Source organism: Sceloporus undulatus, chromosome 1, assembly GCF_019175285.1.
Source record: "Sceloporus undulatus isolate JIND9_A2432 ecotype Alabama chromosome 1, SceUnd_v1.1, whole genome shotgun sequence".
In the NCBI taxonomy this organism is placed as follows: domain Eukaryota; kingdom Metazoa; phylum Chordata; class Lepidosauria; order Squamata; family Phrynosomatidae; genus Sceloporus; species Sceloporus undulatus.
Genome location: NC_056522.1, coordinates 250,386,889 through 250,402,953, shown reverse-complemented (window position 1 = coordinate 250,402,953; position 16,065 = coordinate 250,386,889). Strand labels below are relative to the sequence as shown.

General features: G+C 40.6%; 1 protein-coding gene across 1 annotated transcript in view; it reads right to left on the bottom strand.

Moving 5' to 3' along the window:
* WNT10A (Wnt family member 10A) overlaps nt 1-10,533 on the bottom strand; it is a gene marked incomplete at its 5' end in the record, with an annotated part of 48,588 nt that extends 38,055 nt beyond the window's left edge. The window contains one exon of the mRNA XM_042458712.1: nt 10,263-10,533. Coding sequence (XP_042314646.1) covers nt 10,263-10,533 — 271 coding nt within the window. The remainder of the gene's footprint in view (nt 1-10,262) is intronic.
* Nucleotides 10,534-16,065: the final 5,532 nt, after the last annotated feature.

Here is a 16,065-nt window from a genome sequence, read left to right as displayed (position 1 = left end):
TTCTGGGTTGGAAGGAGAGCTTGCCTTGGCCCCTGTGTGCTGTTGCCTACATTGCTTCCCTTATTCTACTCCTCCCAGGACCATGCAGCAGCAGCAGCAGCAGCCGCCAGCCAGTTGAAACTTGTCTCCCATTCCCTCTCCTCTGCCCCTCCTCCCTCTTTCCCTAATTAAACTGCAGGTGAACCCGCCAGGGACTGGCAACAGGCCAGACTTTCAGCTCTTGCCTGCAGATCACAACTTGCCTCCCTCCATCTTCCAAAGCAGCAGCACCCCCAGCTTCCCTCCCCAACCTATCTCACTAGCTGCAGGGGACTGTATTGTGGAGACAGAGACGAGAGCCTGCTCTTCTTTGGATGTGTCATCCAAAGAACATTGTCCATTAGTTATTCTTAACACTAAAAATGTTCATTTCCCCCTGCATCACAACAAACCTGCAATATGGATCACCCTCTCCTCTCCATTGTACAGATAGACATTGGGAGAAACAGTAAGGCCCACAAGGTCACAACATAGGCCCATGTCTTCACAGAGGTTTGGCAACAGAGCAAACAAATAAATAAGCCAGCCAGCCTGAGCATGGTAAACATGTTCTGATTAAATAATGAGGCTTTCACTGAAGCATTTTCAGGAGCTCCTAATCTTGCCCGATACAAGGTGCTCTCTCTCACATGACAGCATTGACAAACAACCATGTTCTTAGATAACGGAATTATAATAATGCAGCACCTTTGAGACTAACTGAAAGATAGAAGTTGGTTGCATGAGTTTCCCAACTTTCCCTTGACTTGAGCCAACTTCCTCAGATGCTTGAAGTGGAGGGGAAAGCCAAGGGATAGACCCATATATCAACCTGTGTGTGAGAATGTCTATAGGAATGCAAAACTTTGTTGGTGTGGAGATGAGGTGACAAGTTTAGTTTTAACAATGGTTGTGGTGGGGAGACAAGGCAAGGATGTTGCCTAAAGCCAATGTTAGTAAATAACCATATGAGTGAATATTGGGATGTAGTCTGGTTCTTGGCCAGATGTGTTGAACTGGTCAAGAGGGCCCCTATGAGACTGGGTGGTTAGCTGTTATTATAATGTGTGTAGTAGGTCAGGAAACCACTGTTTCTGTTCAACCCACTACTGTTGGACTGTAGTTTGTTGATACACTTCAATTTTACTGTTCCTCTTTCCAGTCTTCCTTTGTAGTCTTATTGTTCAAGGACTCCTGTTCTGAGGTCCGAGATTCTGCAACTTTCTTTCTTTCTTTCTTTCTTTCTTTCTTTCTTTCTTTCTTTCTTTCTTTCTTTCCTTCCATATTCCCATTCCTAATGTCTGCTTTATGGCATTTCTATGGACATTCTCATACAGAGACTGTTATATAGGTCCTGGGTTTTCCACTCCACCACATGCATCTGAGGAAGTAGGCTCAAGTCTGCAAAAGTTCATGCTACCAACTTTTCCCTTTCAATTAGTCTGAAAGGTGCTACAAGATCCTTTTGCATACTGATTTTCCAGATTAACACAGTTATGTCTTTGAAGTTAAAACAGAAGCTGTATATGCTTTGGTTGGCCTTATAAGGCCAGTAGCTGGAACCAAGTCAACCAACCAGAGTTTTGAGAAAGTACTTTCCTTGGGCTACAGCTCCTAGAACATATCTCCTCCAGCAGCATGGCCACTGGACCTTGTGGTTAGGAGATTCTGACAACTGCAATCCTAACAAGTCAGTTTTCTAGGCTTTGAAACAGACAGAAAAAGTGTTCTGATCTCCCTGTTGATAAGCAAATACATAATACAGTCAGCTCTTCTTATACATGGATTTAAGCATACACGGTTTGAAAATGTTTAAAAAAAGTACAAATTTTAAATACCAAACCTTGATTTTCCATTTTTTATAAGGGACACCATTTTGCTATATCATTATATTTTATGGGACTTGAGCATCCACGGATTTTGTTATCCATGGGGGATCTTGGAACCAAACTCCAGCATATAACAAGGGTCCACTGTAATCCAATACATATACAAATACATAATAATCCAAGTCCAGTCCAAGAATTGATTCTTTGATTCAGGACTTCAAGACAGGTCACAAAAAGTTATTCTGTATTATCTACAAGCTGAGAACAACTTTCAGATAATTTGGGCATTCTGTGTATACTCATCTATAGGTTGACCTCATGTATAAGTCAAGAGTAGGTTTTGGGGCCAAAATTATGGTCTTGATATGACTCATGGATAAGTTGAATGTAAAGCAAAAGATCTAAAGGATGAAGCAAAGGCTGTAACAAAGGATCTAAAGAATGAAGCAAAGGAAAACAGAACTTTCAAAATTCAAGCAGACATAATTGTTTGTGCTCATACTAAAGGCTGGCTGGATGAGGGGGGGGGGGCTGTCAGTCCTTCCAGGACAGATTAAGCTCTTGCCTTTCACCAGGGGATGGTTCTTTTTTATATAAGACTTCAAGTACAGTACTTACATGGGCGGGTTACACACCGCCATTTAGTACGTATTCTATACGTACTAGGGTTAGGAAGTACGTATAGAATACGTACAAGATGGCAGCGCCCTGTTCATACGGATGCCGCCATCTTTACGTATCGGACGCTGTGCGTCCGGACGTCGCGCGGCATCTATGACGTCGCGAGTCCGCCCCAGGCACCTTGCGACGTCATAGAGGCACCGCAAGAAGAAGCTCCAAAACGGAGCTTCTTTTTTGCTCCGTGTGGGAGCTGCGCGGTGTGGCTGCTGCGGCTCCCTCACAGAGCAAATGGCGCCGGCGGGAGACCGCCTCAAAGCGGCGGTCTATAACCCGCCATGGACTCTTGGATAAGTCAACTCAGGTTTTTTGGACAATTTTTTGACTAAAATTTCTGGACTTTTAAAGGAGTATACTATACAGAATATTCTTGAACTATATGTGAAGTAAAATAACATGCTAATATCAACTGGTACCAACCATGACATAGACCAACAAACAGCTAGCTAATCTTTTCATTTGTTCCTTTTCTGATCTCTGTTTTCTCTTTGCTATCACATTATTTTCTAACTACCTCACTCCCTCTGCCTCACCTTGGTTGCATCTGCACTGCAAAATTTATGCAGTTTGACACCTCTTTAACTGCTTGGGTAAATGCTATGCAATTCTGGGATTTGTAGTTTTGTGAGATATTTAGCTCGCTCTACCAGAGAGCTCTGGTGCTGAAATAAATTACAAATTCCAGGATTCCATAGGATGGAACCATAGTAGTTATAGTAGTGTCATGCGACATTAATTCTGCAGTGTCACAGCAGCCCCAAACATTTTCCCATAAAAATGAAAAAAGCATTCCCACTTGAGGCTTTTAGGGATAGTTCTGGTGACACATATATTTAGCATGGCTGTTTAAGGTGTCTTGATGTTTATTGGTTATTTTAATAAATGTAATGTTTTATTTTTACATTTATCTTCATACTGTTACCTGCCTTGTGCTATTGTTTTTAGTGAAAAAGCAGGATGAAATCATACTGAATAAGTATAATAAATTGATACATAAAAATGGAACAGAAGTAAGTGATTTGCACAATATGAAGCCACATAAACCTGCAGCTCACCTGGAAGAGGGTGAGATGAGAGTGAAAGGTAGAGAAAACAGGACGTTTGTAGAGGAAGGGAAACTGAAAATAAACTATTCACATTAAAACCAAACAAAAAAGAGATGGACACAAGCATGTACCATCTCCATACACGGTGGCTTTCCATGCAACACTGAAGTAGCAATAGGTTTTGCACAAGTTATTTGTGCTTTCCTTTTCTATGCTTCTGTTATCTTGGGTGAAATGTAAAAGTATGCCTCTTCCACCTCAGACTTTTCTACCTTACTGCCGTCTGGATGCTTTCTAATACAACTCTCATCATCCTTATGCAAAGGGATCTTGCAGCACCTATGCGAAACAGCAGTCTACATTCGCCCGTTTTAACTCCAGAGCCCCCAAACCGTGCACCGTCCCTCCGGAGTAAAAAGAACCCGGTGTTTCTGGGTTCTTTTTGCAGTGCTGGAGTGACGTCGTGCGTGCACCACTGGTGCACTCATGATGTAAGTGATGTGTGCGGACGCTGTGTGTGGCTTATGTCAAAATGGCGGTGCCCATATGGATGGGACACTGCCATTACTCCGCTGCTGCACCATGCTAGTGTTAGGGACTGTGTGGTTTGTGCACAGTCCCTAACCCTAGTATCGGCACCAGCATGGCGCATTCGGCCTGTCTGTTCCAGGCCTTTCAGACTAACTGAGCAAAAGATGTTGTGGCATAAACTTTTATAGACTTAATCATAGACCAAGTCTATGAAAGATGTATCTGAGGAAGCAGACCAAGTCTATGAAAGCTTATGCTACAACATATTTTGCTCAGCTATTCTCAAAGGTGCTACAAGCTCCCTTTGCATATTGATAGCCCAGACTAACATGGCTAGGGGTTTATCCATGCTGCAGAATTAAAGCAGTGTGGCACCACATTTAACCATGATGTCTCTGTCCTACAGAATCCTGGGATTTGTAGTTTGGCAAGGTATTCAGTCTGGCTTGCCAGAGAGTTCTGGTGCCTCACTACTATTGAACAAATTCTATGGAGTGTATTTGATTATGGTCAAGTTTGAACTATCATATCCACCTGCAAGTATCAAAACAGGAACCAATAGGTAATCATTGCTAAAAAGTAAGTTTTTTAAAATGTGAAAAGATGGATCTGATTTTACACACATACAAATACTATTTCACTATAACTCTATTTCTTAAGAGAGGGAGAGCGGGCGGGCGGAGGAGGAGGAGGAGGAGAAAGGAAGGAGCCATTTTTGTTCCAATATATCTTTGAATAAAAAAGAAACCTATTCTGAGGTGGAAATAAAATGTTGCAACTGGTGCTGGCAACTGCCAGATAGACTGGGACAACAGAAATCATAATGTCATTTGTATATTTTAACGAACTCCAAGAACTATTGCAGTGTATGCCACAACTTCCCAGCTCCTTTGTCCCATCTGGAAGAGTCCTTTATGTAGCATTAATCATTGCAATAAACTCCCGTGATGCTGATAGGGAAACAAAAAACATGGTATTCTTAAAAATATACATTGTACAATTGAATAACTTGAAAGAACCATAATGTGTACCTGGGGAAGAAGAATAAAATAGATGACTTCACCTCGCTTCTACACCTAAGTATTCAAAAATTTATTCTTTTTCTATTCCATCTATGCCTGTGCCAGACCACTGTCCTGTTAGGAGTTTCACAGCAACACATTACACAGTGCAACAAGAGGCCTATATTAAGAGGCATATTGGGGGACATTTCTTTGTTGTATTAAAAATGTTTTGAAGCTCTGATTCAAGGCATTATGGCATGTACTTCCAGGTTGCCAAAGCTCTGAAAATGGTAACTCTCTTGGGAGGAACTTCTCATATTTCTCTGGGAGCACATGGCCCCAAGTTGCTTACAGGCTGTGAGGCAAGGTGCACCTAGACATTATGAAGTGCATTCCCATGCTACAACTTTGTTTGTATGTACCTTTTCCAGGTTTTTCCATTAATTACATCCAAATTATTGGGACTGTGGTGGCCATCCAATTTAGTTTCCCCTCAAGAGTGCCAGACTTGATAGAAGTTGGGTCTCCTGTAACCAGCTCCCAGGCCTTTAGAGATGGTTGGGTTCCCCCCCTCTCACTTGTTCAGAAGAGGAGATGATGAGGCGTAAAAGATCAGGGACTAGTGGGGGTAGGGAAGGAAGGAGTGATCTACAAATTATTTAAAGTGAGAAGCACGCATGGTTGAACTGATGGAAGCAGATGTGGGAAAAGGCATGAAAGATTCAAGGGATCTGTCACTTTAAGTTACTAAGAACCAACTCGGTAAGCACAATAAATCTCCAAGTAATACTAACCAAGATAAAGTTCACCTCCACCCTAGAAACAGCATTAGTGCAAGTGACAAGGTACTCATGTGTCCCTCCCATCACTCTGCACATGCACATCTCTGTTGTGGTTCAAGCATTGCAAAGGGTGTGCCAATGGACCACTGTTGTGCTTTTGAAATATATAACAGCTGTAAGCAGGTGTGAAACTCTTGTTCTGTTATTCAGGCAAACACTACAGAAAAGGCCAAGGCTTCATCCGTTTTTATGGTCCCAATCTCCCAAAACAATGGCATTGGAAGCTCAAAGTGGTGGTCTGTGGACTAGTGTTGGTCTGAAAACTATTGGCTACTGGTTTATAGGGAGATTCCAAGGAAAAAATAGGGTTGTAGTCAATGGGAACAAATATGATAGCAGTGCCTGGCACATTGGGAAAAACTGCCCAACATTCCCTCACATTGAGATATCTCAAGAAGTGGTGCTCAGAGGACTGTGATGCTGGATAGGTGAGGGACAAGCAGGACATATGGCATTGGTTTGATTTAACAAGAGCACAGGGGCAGGGCAGACATGTTTAGCACTACAGATTTTAAATTTACAGTCCTAGGCACATTTACTTGGAAATGAATTTATCAGTGTGACTTTGGTGCAGCTTCTGAACTCTTAGGATGCATGTATCATTTAAACAGCATACCTCCAAAGTGACCTGAAGCAGCTTTATTTTGGCCTGTCTGTATGGGCCCCATGGTTTCCAGGATCCTAAGTCATGACAACAGTGAAAAAAATGATATCAGAACAATAAAGAATATTTATACTGTGTTAGGTTTACTTTATAATGTTCAGAATTAGACAAAAGTCTAAGATCTAATTCTTGGTATTAATGGTTGAGCACTGAGAGTGTTTTGGTGTCCCAAATCAGTTGTTGGGACCTATCCTTGTCTCACATGCTTTTGGCATGTGGCTTTCATGGGAAAAGAAATTCAGTACAATATTTAAGTGTGACCAGCACCACAAGCCCTCAAACTGGACTAGATCAGAGGCCTTCTATTTGAGATAAAAGAAGGAATTTGCAGTCAAGCATGACACTTCCTTTTAATTTTGTATGGAGCTGGGATTGTTGTATGATGCACATTGGGTACTGGACTGTTTTTCAGTTGGCCTCTGAAAGAATTAGTTTTTGATAAGCAGCACAAGTCTAATTGAATAGTAGGTCAATCAACACTAATGGCTTGTTTTTAATGTTGCCTGTAATGTGTATGCAAGCATTAACAATACTGCAGCAGATTTACAAAACGGAAAACACTCAATGCTGGAAATGTGACAAACCAGGTGCCTCTTTTATTCATACAGTATTTGGTGGAAATGCCAGGCAGACAAAAATACTGGGACAAGATCCATAATCTAGTAATGGAAATCCTACAAATAAAATTTTCTAAGAATGCTTTTCTATTTTGCTGAATATGACATGCACTCTAGAATCTAAAATTGAAAACAAACACGAATCTTATTATATATGGTATCCATGGCAAGGATCCTATACACAAAGTATTGGAAACAAAAACAGCTTCCATCAACAGAAGAATGGATTATTAAGTTAAGAGATGCAATGAACATGGATATCTTAACAGTGGTGATGAGAGAGCTATCAACTACAAAGGCAGAAGAAGAATGTAGTTGTTTCAGGACATATGAAGGGAAAATAGGAACTGGACAATTAGCCCAAAAATCTCTATAATTTTGGTATGGATCATCTTCTTATATTATTGACCTTTCCCTATAAGTTAAAATTAAATAAACCAAGATGTTTATCCAAAATTTAAGGCAAATCTAAGGTAAAGTAATTTTGTTTCTAAGCCCAGAAAAGACTGGAGTTAAGGAAAAGCTAACTATTAACATTCTGGAGATAAGAATTTTGGGCAAATTTCAGTTTTTTCATTTTTCATTATGGTGAACCAAATGATTTAGAAAGTTAAACTATAGAACACTAATAGGATCACTAAGCTAAGCATCTACATTTTTAGTGTAGTATTTGGGAAAAAAGATGCTAGAAGATGAACGTAGTGATTTGTAAGAATGTTTGATTTTTTTTTTGATGGAGTGTTCCTTTAAAATGTTTGCTCTCATGGGGAAAAAACCAATTCTGCAGAAGGCACAGAGCTAATGTTTGAATTGTTTTTGCTGGAGAATATGGCAAAGGACCTGTGCTAAGTGAAAATCTCACATGATATGAAAAGGTAAATCCATGATTCAATGTTTTTAGTAGCAAAAAAAAAAAAAAAAAAAAGGCAAGCAGTTTTACAGGTGTATGTCTCTTGTTGTCCCTAAATATCAAAGAAAGCAAACAAGGAGATAAGCACAGCCATTTGTGGAAAAACTTCTGAAGACAAGTACAAGCTCTCCCCACTGAGAGCTAAGCCAAGAGTCTACAAGGTGACAAAACTGGGTGCTACATATTTTGATGAACATTTCTGAGGCTAAATTGACATACAACAGGAAAAGAAGACGCTCAATAGAACTGCACAAACAACAGAGGGCAGTTTAATTTTTTTTTGTTATTTGCACATCCGGAGAGACACCCAATTCCTTTCAAACTTAAGTACTCAGGCTATGAACCATCCCCTATGGCAATGCTTTGTTACAGTTAGTTATGAAATGTTTCCTTAGGGTTTTCCATTTGATAACCATCTGAGGTTCCTGTCTTTCCACATCTATCGTCAACGCAATGTCTTCAGGCCAGAAGGATTGCTAGAATGATGTATGCTTCTAGGTTCACATAATGTATCTCATCTTCTCTGTGCAGATCTAGGACATTACCACACGAGCCCCATTTTTGCCATAATCATACTTATTAAAGAAAACAGAATTCTACCTATTTGTGAGCAGCCATTATGGTGGGTCTTCTCAATCACATGATTAAGGCTGCTTCCGCCATCGCCCTCTCTTCCTGTCTCCCCCTTAAACCTACCTCCTTGCCCTATGTCACAATGAATAATACATAGAGCTACTTTTTTCATCACTGTAATGAATAATGACAACAAATCACATTTTTGAAAAAATCACTGATGAGTAATAGAAATAAATTATCTTTGAAAAGTAGAATCATAGAGTTTGAAGAGACCACAAGGACCACCCAGTCCAGTCCTGCCATGCAGGAACACAGAATCAAGGCACTCCCAACAGATGGCCATGCAGCCTGTTTGAAAGCCTCCAAAGAAGGAGACTCCATGCATTCTGAGGTAGTGTATTCCACTGTTGAACAGCTCTTACTGTCAGGACGTTCTTCCTAATGTTGTGCTGGATTCTCTTTTCCTGCAATTTGAATCCAGTAGATTGTGTTCTAGCTTCTGGAGCAGCAGAAAACAAGCTTGCTCCACCCTCAATATGATATCCCTTCAAATATTTAAACATGACTATCATGACACTTCTTAACTTTCTCTTCTCCAGGCTAAACATACCCAGCTCCCTAAGCTGCTCCTCATAGAGCATGATTTCCAGACCTTTCTGCATTTTGGTCTCCCTCCTCTGGACATGCTCCAGCTTGTCAAGTAAAGTTCCTAGTTCTGTTTAAAACCAGTGGCAGCTGACAATGTTCATGCCAATAGGATGGTGAATTTGCACTGGGTTTTGGGGATAGATCTGGCACTTTGATTAACTTGCCTAATCTGAAACCTCACAAGGATTCACCATTCTACTGACATGGAAGTCCCCACTCCTCACTGTTTAAAACACATTTATGGACCTCAGTATTCTAGTAACTCACACAAGACGCAGAGACGTAGCCAGGATTTTAGGAAGGGGGGGGGGTCCAGACTAAGTGCCACCATTATATTGGGGCTTGGGTGCAGTGGCGCAGCAGCATGTACAATTCATTTTTCTAACGGAAAAGGGGGGTCCAGACCCCAAGACCCCCCCCCCCTTGGCTACGTCCCTACAAGACTGAAATCAACCTAGATTTCAATGGGATCAACTGCTGTGGGATGGGATTTCCATTTCTTTTAGTTTGTAGATTTAATTCAAGTATACTTTTAATTGGCTGCCATTTAAAAAATATTTTTGTTATATTATTTATGGATATTAGTTATTATTAGTTGCTGGATATTGATGGATGTTGCTCTGGTTAATTTGTAATGGGAAGGTGGATATAATTGTTATAAATACATAAGTAAATAAACTCTGCAGAAGCCTCTGTATCTCAGGTAATTAAAATGCTTAAAACTCCGAGAAACAGGATCAGATTTATGGGGGGGGGGGGGATCCAACCCCATCAATTTTTTTTTTTAAAAATTGATTTTATTTTATCTGTAGTCAACCATGCATTTGCTAAGATATGGTAATGTTGCTTCCTCAGGGATTCAACAGAGCCTCTGGAAGCAAGAGGAGAGGGGCTCTTACCTCTGCTGAAGATTATGCTTTCGTAGGGAATCTTGTTCTTGGTCTCCAGGCTGGAGCAATTCCAGCGCTGGTCACGGAACTGGTGCTGACATTCGTGGATGGCAATCTGGATGCCTTGAATGGCAGAAGCTGTCACATCGGGATTCCGCACACAGACCTCCAGTTGTCGCCGTGTCAGACCAGGTAAAGTCAGGCAGACTGTGTTGGCATTAAGTACAGGCTCCAGTGGCAACCTGAGGCCCAGGATCTCGTTTGAGAAGGAGCTGGGAAGAAAACAGAGGGACAATCAGCAAAGCCAACATCCTAAACACATTCCAGAAGAAAAAAGATTTTTAAAAAGCACAAACTGAAAGCAAATGCCAAATTCTAGGTATGATGCCTACTGCTGTAATTGTGACTGGTACTGGCTCTGTAAGCTGTTCACCATAATGAATATTTTTCAGTAACAGAAACTTACAGTCTCTTTTAATGACTGCTTCTAGATCTTGATTGTTCTTAAAGGTAATTAATTCCAAACTGAACGTAAAGAAATACATTTGGTTTGATTTTGATATGTGAAACAGCTTCTGCACTGGCTGCAAAGATTCCATGTTGCCTACTATATTTCTTTAGGTGAAGAACTAAGAAAATATTATACTGAATGATCATGTTTTATACGCAGTTGTTTTCCATGAACACACATTTCCTTTTACTTTTAAGTACAGGTATTTACAAAGCTTAGCCTAAATCCTCACAAGCCTCTGTGCAGTTTGCGGGACAAATGATATAAAATGTATACATTTGAAACTACACATAAAATTGCGTACATTTCAACCAATGGATTTTAAAAGTGTGTATTTTGGAAAAGTACATACAACAATGCTTCATTCAAAAATGCTTGAAGAATGGTTGTGTGCCTTCAAGTTGTTTCTGACTTATGGTGACCCTACGGTGACCCTCTCATGGGATTTTCTAGGGCTGAGAGTGTGTGAACTACCCAACATCACCCATTGGGTTTCCATGGCCAAGCAGAGAATCAAACTCTAGTGTCCAGAATCATAGCTAAATGCTCAAACCACTGCACAATACTGATTCTCATTTGAAAAATATTTACATACAGAACTAACAAATGCTTCAAAATGTGTACCTTTGAAAAGTGAAGACAAAAATACACACATAAGATATATATATATATATATATATATATATATTCAAACATGTACACATCAATACATAGAAATTTTAATACAAACCAGAAAAAAAGGCAACCCAATGTGGAAACAAAACAGAACCTAACAGTTGAAAAATGAGAAACTCAGAAAAATCAGTCTTGACACGTTTGCCCAGGTCCATCAATTATACACCCAATGACCCTAAAACTGACTTTTTGAAGAGGCACCACAGTAGTGGATTCTGCCATTTTTTAAAATTTACATAATAGAAAATATCTCTGCACACTGCTCCTAATCCCAAAGCCATAAATATTCTGTGGAGCAGATAGCTACTGCATAGTTTTGTCCTGTGTTTGCCCTCAAATGATATGTGTCACAAAGTAGACAGCACAGGTGATCAGCTCACTAATTCAAAGAAGAATGTTATATGCAAAATCTGTTTCTGCTCAGGATAGAGGACCCATGACGGAGAAGGACTGCTGTCTCCAATGAAATCATTATCTCCTGATTCCAATTGTAATCTAAAGATCTTTTCCAATTTTTAGAAGGCATATGAAAGCCTTGGAGTACAACTTTTGATATTAATGAGAACGGAACATTCAAATTAACAACATTTGTATGACAACATGCCAAAAGTAGGTATGGGGAGATAAACTAGATAGTAAGATAGCTTGAATAAATACAGTCAGCCACCCAGTTCCATGGATATCTGATCCATGGATTCAAGCATCCACGGGTTGAAAATATTTTTAAAATATATGAATTCCAAAAAGCAAACTTTGATTTTGCCATTTTATATAAGGAACATCATCATATTATGGCACTGTGTATAATGGGACTTGAGCAGCCATGGACTGTGGTGTCTGAATTTCAAAGAGCTTTAAAGACCAATCTCTTCTGGCAGGTTTAGCCAGATTATTTTTAATAGATTGTTTTTAAATTCTAAATTTGTCTGTCTTCTTGGCTGTCCATGGAACCCTCAGCACTCTTCTCCAGCACCACATCTCCACTGAATGGATTTTCCTCCTATCTTCTTTATTAATTGTCCAGGTCTCACATCCCTACATGGTAATAGGAAATACAATGATGTTTAGCCAGATTATTTTTAATAGATTGTTTTTAAATTCTAAATTTTAAATGAATGTTAAATGTGGATTGTTTTAATGTGTGTACATCTTATGTGTCCCTTTAAAATGATGTGTATTTTAGCTGATATGGTATATCTGTTACTTGTTGTTGTTCCCCGTCTTGATCCAGGCAGGTAAGAAATAAGGAGGAGGAGGCAAGGAGGCCAGGCTCCTTGGGTTTCTGGGTTGTTTAATGTGACTTGCGATTCCAGCAGGAACTAGGTCTCTGTTTTGATTCTCAACAGTTCAGAGAGATCTTGTAAGATTGTTTCTCTGTTGTTGAGGGAAGACAAGGTAGAAAACAAACTGCTGCCAAGTTCACACATTATGCTAAACCAGCATGGATCAAAGTGTGGAGTTTATTTAGCTGCTTCTGCTGAAAGCAATAACAACTGGGCAGAGGGAGCCAGTATGCTGTTGTTAAGGTTTGGTGGGAATCCTGGCTTGCTGTGACATCTAAATGAACCAAAAGCCCCACTGTAGAGCCAATGCCCAAAGCAAGAAAGCCCCATTCATCCATTGGGCAGTGAGACATATAAAAATTAATCATTATGGTGCTTACCCTGTTGTCCCATGAAACAATCAAGCCTGGACAGCATACACAAGAAAATATCATAACCACATACTTTTCCAATCATTCCATCTTCACAATATGAATTATTAGAATAGAAAAACTTGCCCAGAATGGTTTTGTTTGCATTTTCTCCAGGAGGATAACCTTTGTTGTTTTTGTTGTTAACCACCCTCGAGTCGATTTCAACCCATGGCGACCCTATGGGTGAGGCATCTCCAAGACTCCCTGTCCTCCACTTTTCTGCTTAGCTTCAGCAAAGTCATACCCATGACCTTAATATGTTTCATACATCTAGCATGTGATCTTCCTCTCTTTCTACTTCCCTTCACCTTTCCTAGCATTATTGTTTTTTCTAATGAATCATGCCTTCTCAGGATGTGTCTGAAGTATGATAGAGGCTGTTTTGTCATCTTGGCTTCCATGGAAATTTCTGGCTCGATCTGCTCCCATTTGTCTGTCTTCTTGGCTGTCCATGGAACCCTCAGCACTCTTCTCCAGCACCACATCTCCACTGAATGGATTTTCCTCCTATCTTCTTTATTAATTGTCCAGCTCTCACATCCCTACATGGTAATAGGGAATACAATGATTTGTATGATTCTAACTTTTGTACTCAGCTGTATAACCTACTAAAAGATAATTAATCTCAGCCTCTTTAGGGCCAAACTATACACTGTATGGAAATTTGAGTGAAAATGGAACACCCCACTGAATACACTGATCTCTTTTGATGTCAGAAATTATGTAGCTTATCGCTCACCTTTTAAAACCTGCTCCAGCCTCCCGGGTTGGAACCGGGGTGCAGGATGGAGGTGGGAATTAAATCGCTGTCAAACCACTGGCTGTCATCAGCCTGGGTCCAAGCTGGGTCCCAGCCACATTTCGCCAGCACTTTTTAGAAGTTAGAAGCTTTTCAACTTCTAAAAAGTGCTGGCAGAGTGTGGCTGGGACCCAGCTGGGACCTGGGTTGATGGCAGCCAGCGGTTCGGCAGCAATTTAGTGAGCAATAATGCCTGCCTCCATTCCATGTTCTAGCTCCAGCCTGGGAAGCTGGAGCCAGTTTAAAAAAGTGAGCGATAAGCTCGTCAGTCAGGTCAGCCCAGTTAATACACGAATGGGAGACCACCAGGAGGGATTACCAGGAATTTCCAGGAAGAGCAAGAGAGGAAGTCTGGCGCAAATCCTGGAGATCTGTTGCAGCCAGTCAGAGCAGGCAACACTGGCCTGGATGAAGCAATGGTCTAACTCAGTATAAGCCCTCATAGGCCAGCAGCCTATGTATTGTAGATGAGGACAAAAACCCTTTGAGGAGGGAGCAATTGGGAAGACAGTGAAGAAACAATGGGTAGGATGCCCTCAGTTCTTGCCTCCTCATTTCTCTGCTCCAAATTGCCCCTCTGAGTAGTTTATCTTCTCTCTTCATAGGGTTTTCAGTGTATGTCTCCCCATACGAAAAGCCGCAAAGGAGAAAAGGTCACTTGAGTGCATTTTGCATTTGGGAAATGGTTGAGAAAAATAGGGGGCACACCTCCCTCACTCAAAGAAGCTTCTCCCCATCCAAAAGTGCTATCAAGCTGTCATTATATACATTTGCATCTAATGCAAATTGGAGTTCTCCTTGTGGGTGGCCATCATCTCTCCTTCTGGGTGGCCTATACAGTAGCAATACTCTCAGCTATTCTGAAATATATCACAATTAGTAGCATTGTATGCAGTGCCTGAATGCAGTATGTGTAACCTTACAGAGAAGAAAACCAGATGAAAAACATTTTAGCCAGTCTTATCTAGAGAAAAAGTACCTCAGTTTCCAATATGGCCGCACAAGGGAGGGGCAGATCTTATAGAACAATCTTACTTAGAAATCATTCCTACTCAGAAGAACCTACTTCCAGGTCTGCATGTATGGGATTACAAACGTAGCTGTTTAGCAGAAGTCTGTCCCATGTAATATTCCATTTTGATTTGTAATTACAGTTGGTCCTCCTTATCCATGGATTCAGGATCCTGGAACCAAACCCCAATGGATAACAAGGAACCACTGTACAGTATTGCTAATGCTTCTTATGAAGTGGATGGGGAGAGAACAAAAGTTAAAACTGAAGAGGGGAAAATATGTTGTCTTACTCCAACAGGCCATTCATGAAATACATAACTAAAACCTTATTTCAAATAATAAGGTTACATTGCTGTTGTTGCGTGCCTCCAAGTCATTTCCAGCTTATGGTGGCCCGATCACAGGGTTTTCTTGGCAAGACTTTTTCAGAGGGGGTTTATCTGTGCCTTCCTCTGAATCTGTGAGAGTGTAATTTGTCCAAGGTCACCCAGTGAGCTTCCATGTCCAAGATGGGATTTGAACCCTGACCAAACTCTTTGATCAAAGGCAAAAGAGCAATGGATTGTATTTCCTGAGTTGTAGCCCAATGCTCAAATCACTACATCATGCTGGTTCTCTCAAGGTCACATAGCTCTATTTTAAAAGATTGGGTGTATCCACACTGCACAATGATAGCAGTTTGAGATCACTTTGACTGCTATGATCCCATCTTATAGAATTTTGGGGTTTATAGTTTGTTGACATACAAAGGATTCTGTTCTGGAGAGCTCTAGTGCCTGTTCATTGCTGTTGCTTGCTTTCAAGTCATTTCTGATATGGTGACCCTAATGAAACCTAATTGCCTTCATAAACTGGAGTCCCAGAGATTCCACAGAATGGAGTCATGACAGTTAAAGTGGTATCAAAGTGCTATAACTCTGTAGTATGGATACACACTCTTTTGGCTGTTCTAGGGAGAGACTCCTCCATAACATTATTCTTAACAGCAGTAACAGCAAAGGCCCCAAACATTAACAGAATGGGAAAGCACAAGGGGATATTGACATCTACTTTTTGCATTTTCAGATATTGACAAATCACCACAAATGATTGTTGCCTAACTGTTTTTGCTAGCAGT